The sequence below is a fragment of the Leishmania panamensis genome, assembly GCF_000755165.1.
Source record: "Leishmania panamensis strain MHOM/PA/94/PSC-1 chromosome 1 sequence".
Classification (NCBI taxonomy): Eukaryota; Euglenozoa; class Kinetoplastea; order Trypanosomatida; family Trypanosomatidae; genus Leishmania; species Leishmania panamensis.
Genome location: NC_025854.1, coordinates 195073 through 203949, shown reverse-complemented (window position 1 = coordinate 203949; position 8877 = coordinate 195073). Strand labels below are relative to the sequence as shown.

Genomic DNA, 8877 nt, shown 5'->3' with positions numbered 1-8877 from the left:
GGGTAGTAGCGGCGACGGTTGGGGGCGAGGGGGTGGGTGGGTAGCGGCGTGGAGGGGGTTGCAGGGGTGCGAGGGGGGGGGGGGAAGGAGATGAGTAGCACCAGCAAGAAGAGGGAGGGCGGAAACCGCTTCACCTGAGGTGGACGTGAGTGAGCGGGTAACTTCCCTTGCGTTTGTGCGTGCGCACACCACGCGCAGATGAACAAGAGAAGCAGCTGCGTTGCATTGTGTATGGAGTGGACAGTGTGATGTGGCGTCACCATCCACAGGATTTTAGCTCGACGTCTCGTGACGTCGCCCTAATTGTTGTCGCCTTTCGCTCTCGCTTCGTTCAGTTCCGTCGCCTCTTCCACCGCTTTATGTGTCTCTCCTCCTCTCCTGTGGGGGGGGGGGGCGCTGTGTGTGTGTGTGCGCAGAACTATTTCAGAGAGGAGGAGGGAGAGAGGGAGAGCTCCATCACGTTGGTTATTCGGTGCAAACGCCTTTCCTCGATGCCTTTCAGGTCTTTTCGCTTCTTTGGCCACGCACACAGCTGTCCGTGGTGTGCCTTCCCACCGGCGCCCCCGTCGTACGTGAGGGGTGCCCATCCACTCGCTGAGCTCACCTCCGTGCTGCTTCACATTAACTAGCACGAGGTCCAGACGACCTGGAAGATACCGTTGCAGCCGCGGCGCCGGCGCCATCCCGCTGCGCCTCGACCTCGTCCAGCACCTTGCGCAGCTTTCGAGGTTGCATCACTGTCAGCGCGTGCTCAGCCACGTCGTACTGTGCAATCCGGTTCGACGTGAGTTCCTGCAGCAGCGCCTTCAGCCGTCCTTGCGAGACCATTATACCATGCTGCTCGAACCTGTCCTTCGCGAGAAACACTGAGATTTTCTGACCTTCGCCCATCTCCTCCTGGACGTCGACAAGAATGCGCAAGAGGCTGCTGAAGGCGGGGGGCAAACTGAAGAGCACTCGGCGCATCGTATCACACAGAAGGTGCGAGCCACCACCAGCACCGCTGCTGCTGGCGGCGCTTGCAAGGCTGCCAGTGCCCGTGGCTGTGGGCGCACCATGCCCCATTGCCTTCAATCCCAGTGAGCCAGCACCGCCGGCTGCCATGGCCTCCGAGTCCGTGAGAAGGCGTATACTGCTCACGTACTGCATCTCATGCACGCGCGGCAGCAGAAGGCTGCGTAGCTGCACCGCGCACATGCCCATCCGCTCGAGCGCGCCGGCCAGCGGCGTCAGCGGCCAGCGCGGGTCGTCGAAGGAGACTAGCAGCTGCAGGTGCGGGTGTGGGTAGGCGAACTCAGCGCACAGCTGCATGAGCAGACCCGCTTCCTCCATGTTTAGCATGTCAATGTTGTGCAGCACGAGCAAGAGCGGCGGCAACCAGCCAGGACGCAGCTGGTGAGCCTCCGACAGGTGCAGGCGAGGAGGCGCCACCGGCGTTGGTGACGCCGTGAGCGGCATCTGTTCGGCCAGCACGACCAACGCTGTCGTGGATGGCAAGGATACCCATCGTACACACCGGCGACTCGCCTGGCGACGCCGCATAGACTTCAGCGCCAGCTGCCGGACGGCCTCGCTAGCGAAGCGCATCGCCGGGGCACGCCATGCCACCTCTGATGCCGCGCCGTCTCGGTGCGAAGAGGCTGTGAAGGGCAGAGGGGGCAGCTTCAGCGAGTGGAGATGGCCGGCGTACTCGGGCAGTTCCACGCACACGCTGCGAGGGGGTGCGTCGTCGCCGTCCCCATTGCCGTCATCAGCCCCAGCGGCACCGTCGTCCTCCAGCGAATCAGTGACCGTGCGCTGGAGGACGTCGAAGAAGGCGGGTACAGGCGACAGCAGTGGCAGCGAGGGCGTCGCAGGCGATAGTTCCTCCACACTGCCAAACTGCGTACCGCGCTGCGAGGACGGCGTGCTCGTTAGCACCGCTGGCGAGGGAGGACCGCGGTGGCGCTGCTGCGACTTCCATGCCGATGTGTTCGACGTGGACATCCTCAGTGCTGCTGCCGCCGTTGCCAGCGTCGACCTCGCTGTAGGGGACTGCCCCACCTCGCGTACGATACCACGAACAGGCGTGACAGTGACGAGGCCAGCGTCACGGAGTGAGTCGCGCGACTTCCCCAACGCGTCGAGCATGCCCTCCCTCTCATCGTTGCCGCTGGCGGTGATGCTACTCAAGGCATCGTCGACGTCGACTACATCCACAGGCATGGCTGCCGTCCGTGACGTGGTCAGTGCGCGTTGCATGGCGGACGTGACGTCGCGCGCCACAGCTGGCGCGCGGGCTTCTTCTCCGGCGAGTGCCGCCCGTTCCGCAGGCCGCGTGGCTGCGCCAGGCTTCTGATCCGAAAGCTGATGCGTATTCTGCTGGCGCTCCTGCCGCCGCCGCGGCGTTGTAGCGTTATGTTCGGGCAGCTGCACCTCCGCCTTGAGCGCTGTGGAGTGAAGGCGATTCACGAGCATGCCGCCAACGGTGATCAGCTGACGCACCAGCGAGGCGGCGGGGGCGGCAACGCCGCCCGGTGCGTTCGTGCCGCCGCCGCCGCTGCCGTTGCCAACACCGGCAGAGCGTCGGCCACGCTTGGCACCGCCGTGCAGATTCCCTGGCGCTGACGTGGAAGCACGGCTGTTATCGTTGCCGACGCCACCATCGGCACGACCGAGGCTCGCGTCCACTGTGGTGACGTGAAGGTGCTTCAGCTGCGCGCTCTGCGCCACGTGGTGAAGGAAGAACTGTTTCGAGCCGATGCCGTACACCGCGACGGAGCGGCCATGCAGGAGGTGGTCGACGCAGAGCGCCAGTTCCGGCGAAGCAAGACCATGCGGCCACTCCAGGTCAGCGGTGGGCGGCGGAGTCGAGGCCTCCGCGTCCGGGGCAGTAGATAAGTGGCCCTCTTCGTCCTCCTCAGCCTCTCCTTCGCTTCTCCGAGGACGCTTGCGCGACGCCGATCGTGATGTGGCGCTGTGCACTACGTTCGGAGAAGCGGGCTGCTGCACCGGGGGCAGCCTATTCGGGCGGTGGTGCTCCGGGGTAGGGCTGGGGTCCGATGGCGGCAGCTCCCGCCACTGGCGCAGCAGCGGCCGTGGGGTGGTGGCGATGTGGTGCATCACGTTCACCACGAGCAGCGCCCGCAAAGTGTCTGCCGGCACCACCTTCACGGACGACAGCTGCGCCTGAAGCGTGAGCTGCACACTGTTGGTGCCATCGCCGGCCCCCGCCGCGGCAGCGAGTTGCGTGGTAGCCTTCTTGAAGATGTCGCTCGCCTCGTAGAGCGCGAGCGCGTGTGTATTCGCGAAGGCGTACAGGCCGTACGGCACCACCACACGGAACGCCCGCGCCGGGAGCCCCGGCAAGGAGGGCGGGCAGAGCCACAGAAGGAGCGGCGTGACGGAGGATGAGGGGGGCAGAGCCCCACGGCCGTGGTGGCCCGCACTGCTGCTGCGGCGGCGATGGTGATGAAAGGTAGGTGTCTCTTCCCGAGCCTCGCGGTTGACGGCGCACCACACCAGCGGCGTTTCCATCCGCGGATTCCACACCGAGAAGACGAAGCTGCCGCCCTCCTCGCAGCGGTCCAGCTGCGGCAGCGCCACACCATCGCGCCAGTCGGCTGCGGCTGCGCTGGCTTCTGCGCCGAGACGTGTCAGAATCAGCCGCCGCTTCGTCACCGGCGGCGCGGCCGGCAACGGGTCTCGTCCAAGAGCCACACTCTTGCCAGCTGCACCGCGTGGTGCATCACGGCGGCGGTGGCGGTTTTGCAGAGGGCTCTGCGTGATGGATGAAGCCCAGACGTCTGCGCGGGTCTTTTCCCCGCGGTGGCAGCTGCCCGCGCTCAGCGTGGCTGGAAAGACTGCGAGCACCTGAGCAAGCAGCGGAGCTGTCGACGACAGCCGTGTCTCTCGCTGAGTCCGCATATGGTGGTACTTGTACAGGTTCGCAGTATCGTACACCAGGCTACTGCCGCCGTGCCGCCGCGCTGCCGGTGCCGGCCCCTCACAGCACCACTCGTGCAGGAGCGCCTCTTCACGCACGAGGTCGCCGCGCCTGCAGAGATGACAGCGAAGGGGTGCTACCATCGTTGATGAGGACGACGTGGCGGCTGCGTCACGTGGTAAGGTGTCCCCCGCCAGGTGTCGTTGCTGCGGCGTGTGCTCGTGACCACCCCCAGCGCTCTCACATGCGTAGGAGACGACGGCGGGGGCCCTGACCGGGTGGGGACCGTCTGCAGCTCTGCTGCTGCGCACGGCGGTCGCAGGGGAGGCGATCACGGCATCCAGCCAGTCCATTTCGCTCGCCACGGTGGACGCTGACGCAGCGGGCGAGGAGGCAGAGGGCGGCGCGGTGATTCTCGCGACACGCGATTGCCCTGACAGGCCTGTGAGAGGGAGGCAGTCAGTGCAAACCGTGTAGGAGCAGTACGTACAGTAGTAGCCCGGGACGTCGCGATACCGCGCCGGCAGGTCGCTGTGTGCACAGGACACCCACACCTGCGGCGATGGCGAAGTCGGAGAGACGGTCGAGGTCACTCTTGCAGAGGCGGCAACCACGGCTGGTGCAGCTGCCACCTCGTTGCACAGTCGCTTGGCTGGCTCCCTGATTTCTCTTTGGCTGACCCCTTGCGATGACGGGGGGCCACTCTTCAGCGCTGGCGACACAGCCCCGGATGGCTGCTTCGCTGGCAGCGAGAGCATCGCCTGCTGCGTGCGCGCCGTCGCCACCACCGGCATCAGCGACGGCAGCAGAGGTGACGCCTCTTGCTGCTGCTGCTGCTGCAGCGGCGGCGGGTGGGGCGCCGTAGACGACAGATTTTCTGTGTCATCTGGCGCACTGTCGGCGTCAGCGCGGTGCAACTCGGGGCTTCGGTCGACTGCCTCCCCACCACCGTCTCGCCTATCATCGCCGACGGCAGCACCTGAATGCGCTTTCGCCTGCGCAGGCAGTGACACTGATGATGACACCGACGAGGAAGGGCGATGAGTACGTCGGTTCCCCTCGTCCTCACCGTTCCACGTCCACTGCTGCCGCTGTGGTGATGCCACTGGCGCATCGTGATCACGTGCCTCATCTTGACTAGGAGAGAGTACGGCGTGCGAGCCTCGCGCTTCATTCCCCTCCTCAACGTTGCTGTGCACTACGGTTGTAGTAGGTGCTGTTGCCTCGACTCTGGAGTGCTGCGCGTGCAGGCGCACAGGCGTGGTGGTGGTGGTGGTGGTCAGTAATGATATCCGCGCCGGTCGCGTCGGTGTCACCAGGGAGAGGGGGGGAGACGGGGACCAGAGCCCGTGATCCTCCAGCCATGGCGCAACCACATCGCCACCGCCGCTGCGATTACAATTCTCCTTGCCACCACTCTTCAGACGCTTCGCCTCTCGCTCAGGCGCTTCGCCATGATCGCCGATCATCACACATCAATCGGGGGCCGTTCAGGTTGTCTGTGTAGGAGTCGATGAGTTTGCGCGTGCTCGGGGGGCCTACTCTTCCCTCTCTTTTCTCTGGCTCTCGTTCTATCTACGTGTGTGTGTTTGGGGGGGGGGGGTGGCATGTGCAGGCAAGCATGCGCGCGCTCGCGGAGTTGTGCGCGTGTGTGTTCGCAGGCACAGATGAAAGGCAGCAGTCCTCACAACCCCCCCTGAACGTTTTCTCAGCCGCTGCAGCCGGCAGGGAAGGGAAGCACAACAGGAGGCAGAAAGAGGGCGAGAGTGAGGGAGAGAGTGTGCTTAGCGACATGGCCTGAGGCTGACCTAGCGTATCCCGTGAGTCGGTGAGTCAACAGCGATGTGTGACGGTCTAGGAAGAGGGGGGAGGGGCTACACTCTTGAGAGCGAGAGAGAGAGAGACACCCACACCAACACACACCCCTCTCCCCCGCTCCATCAGCATAATCGAGAGAGAGGCGCTTGACACCCACAGAGATGACGATGCACAAATAAGAACGGAGGAGAGAGAGAGAGGGGAGTGTGCGTGTGCGTGTGCGCGCTTCTCTCTCCCTCCCTCCCTCCCTCTCTCTCCTCCGTTGGATGTTTCACTCCTTTCCTCGTTACGTTCCTCAATCGTACTCTTCCCCAACCATCACCACCACCACCACTACTCTGGACGGCAGCTCTCCGCCAGCGAGAATGACCAGGACTGGAGGGCGTGTGCGCCGGGATGCGTTCCCTCCCCCTCTCCCCTCTCACCACCCGTGCTGCCTGTGGTTCGCCCACAGAAGGTAAAGCCAAACCGAAAAGCGCAAGTGTGAAACAGCGGGGAGAGAAGAGAGGGGAGGGTGCGGGGGAGGTCACGTGCGCACCGGCCTTCGCATCTACGGCTGCCACAGCAACGCCCGCCCCAACCGCAACAGCGCAGCGGGTGGTGACGGCAATGCGGAAGGACAGCAGCGAGAGCCATGGAGGGGCGGTGGCAGAGAGCGATGAAGCGCAGACAACGTGAAGGGGCACACGCGAGTTGAGATTTTCAATGGGGGGGATGGGGGCAGCCGATTACGGCGAGCCACCCACCCACCCACCCACGTTGTGTACTCGCGCTTGCCTTGCCTCGCCTCTTGCCAACGCCTTCACAACGGACACGTACGCGCGGCCTGCGGAAATTGCGCCGGCGTCAGCTGCGGGCGCACCACCGCCGACGCGAGCGAGAGGGGGTCGTACTTGGGCAACGTGCTGCTCGCGCCGATGCAGGACACGGTGGGTTGCACGACGCCGAAGTACTTCTCTGCCGCGGCGCGCAACGACTCGGGTGTGACGGCATCGACACGCTCAAACACCTCCTCCAACGGCACGCGGCGGCCAAAGTGAATCATCTGCCGCCCAAGGTCTTCGGCGCTGTTTGTGGTGCTGTCGCGCATCATCATGACGGACGCCTTGAACTCCGCCTTGGCCGCCTCCAGCAGCGATTCTTCTACCTTGGTGGCACACAGGTCGTACAGCGAGCTAAGGATGTAGTTCAGTATCAGTGTCTGCGCATCGTCGCGGGCAAATCCATTGTCGCTGCGGTTGTCGCTCGTCGCCATGCGGGCCGTCACGATGTGGTAGCCGAGAAGCGCCGTCTCCTCGTACGGCGTGTAGAAGGGGCGCAGCTGTACCAGGTTCGGTACCCGCTCCCATGGCAGGTTCGGGTTGCGGCGCTGGGAGCTGAACTGGTCGTACTGTCCCTCACGAAACTGCCCAAGGACGTTGTGAATAATCTGCAGGGGGTAGCTGTCGGGGTGCGAGGCGCCACAGATGGGGAAGGCCACGGCCGTGTTCGCTGTTGCCATCCTCTCGTTCCACAGAACTGTGTGACCGCCCTTGTAGACGCCGTGGAGGTGGGGGCGGTTGTTCGTGGAGGGGAGGCCGCTAAAGTACTTCTCCGCCAGCGCGTGGGCCGCATCGGGTGAGACGCCGCCAGACGACACGAGGCACATGCGGGGCCCTGTGTAGTGCACCCGCACGTAGTCCTCAATCATGGACACGTTGATGTTCTTGGCGATGTTCTCGACCGGGCCGAGGATTGTGAGCGGCAGCCCGCTCGTCGTCGGGTCGTAGGCGGCTTGGTGAACGTTGTCCATGAGCACCTCATCAACCAGCTCCTCCACCTCGCGCATCTCCGCCAGAATCGTCGGTCGCTCGGCCTCGATGTCGTGCCGGCGGTAGCGGCCACGCTGCAGGAGGTCCGAGACGACGTCTATCAGCTTGTCCACGTCCTTCGTGAACGCCTTCACGTAGTAGGCGGTGCGATCGCGCGAGGTGTACGCGTTGAAGTGGGCGCCGCGGTGCTCAAAGAGGTTCTCGACGTCGCTCTTCGAGTACCGATCGGTGCCCTTGAAGTTCATGTGCTCCAGAAAATGCGCCACACCGCTGTTGTGGATATCCTCGAAGCGGCTTCCGGCGTCAATCCACACGCCGACGGTGGCGAAGGGGCAGTCCTTCACGTACTCCGTCGCCACCCGGAATCCGTTCGGCAGAGAGGAGTAGACGACGGGGGTGCAGCGGCCCAGCACCTGCTGGCAGAGCGGGTCCTTCATCGTCATGTTATGTGGCAGCGCCGCCGCCACTACTGCGCCGGTTCGCCGCAGCATCGTGAGACGGGCGTGGTGTGTGTGTGTGTGGGTGTGTTGTGGGGACTCCGGTGTTATCCTCTCTTTTCCCTTAGCGGATCCCGGCACGGCAACAACGAGTCAAATGAGCCTTCTTGAGCGCAAAGTGCTGCTGAGTGAAGGGGGGAGGGGCGCGTTGACTTGTCGGCGTGGTGTGCGGACTGGCTGGGACTTGGCGCGCTGAGCTAATCGGAGGAGCGACACTAGAAGAGACGAAGAGCAGAGAGCGAGTGAGCGAGGCGCCAGTTACGAGAGAGGACGCGCAGTCGAGAAGGCGGCCCGTTGCGGCGCCACATATGCCAACGTGTTTGTTTGCCACCACGTACGGGCGAAGGGGCCGGTGCGTGTTAGGCTGGGAGGAATGCGCCCAAGGCACACAGCTGAGGTGGCCAAACTCCTCTTTGGCTTGTTTTCCCTTCCAGGCATTGGGTGCTTCGTCCTCCGATGCACCCACCGAGACCCAACCGCAGCGCTTGCTAGGGGTGGGGTGGGGGAGGGAAGGGGCCTCCTGTTGCTTTCCTACCCCACCGCCATCCACACCCGTGGAAAGGCGCGACATCGCCGTCGTGCTGATCGCCTCTTTCGCTGACACCTCCTCCTCTTCCACCGCCTAACACACACGAACGTCACGTCCTCCTCTCAATTTTGATCTCCCTCTTATCTGTGGGCGTCTCTGGTGATTCCGCGCGCGCCGGGGCGTCGCGGGGGGGGGAGGCGCGCCGACGCCCCCGCCCCGCCGCGCGCGCGAGAGAGGACGGCGACGCGACGTCGTCGCGACGCGCGCGCGCGCGACGACGACGACGCGCGCGACGCG

At 64.6% G+C, this 8877-nt stretch overlaps 2 protein-coding genes across 2 annotated transcripts; both read right to left on the bottom strand.

The window, feature by feature from the left end:
* Window positions 1-621: 621 nt before the first annotated feature.
* Window positions 622-5394, bottom strand: LPMP_010660 (hypothetical protein; the record flags this gene model as incomplete). Its single annotated transcript, XM_010698406.1, has 1 exon — window positions 622-5394. One exon carries the CDS (start codon window positions 5392-5394, stop codon window positions 622-624), a length of 4773 nt encoding a protein of 1590 aa, XP_010696708.1.
* Window positions 5395-6545: 1151 nt separating this feature from the next.
* On the bottom strand, window positions 6546-8045 carry LPMP_010650 (mitochondrial processing peptidase beta subunit, putative; the record flags this gene model as incomplete). The annotated part of the gene is made up of 1 exon (XM_010698405.1): window positions 6546-8045. One exon carries the CDS (start codon window positions 8043-8045, stop codon window positions 6546-6548), a length of 1500 nt encoding a protein of 499 aa, XP_010696707.1.
* Window positions 8046-8877: the final 832 nt, after the last annotated feature.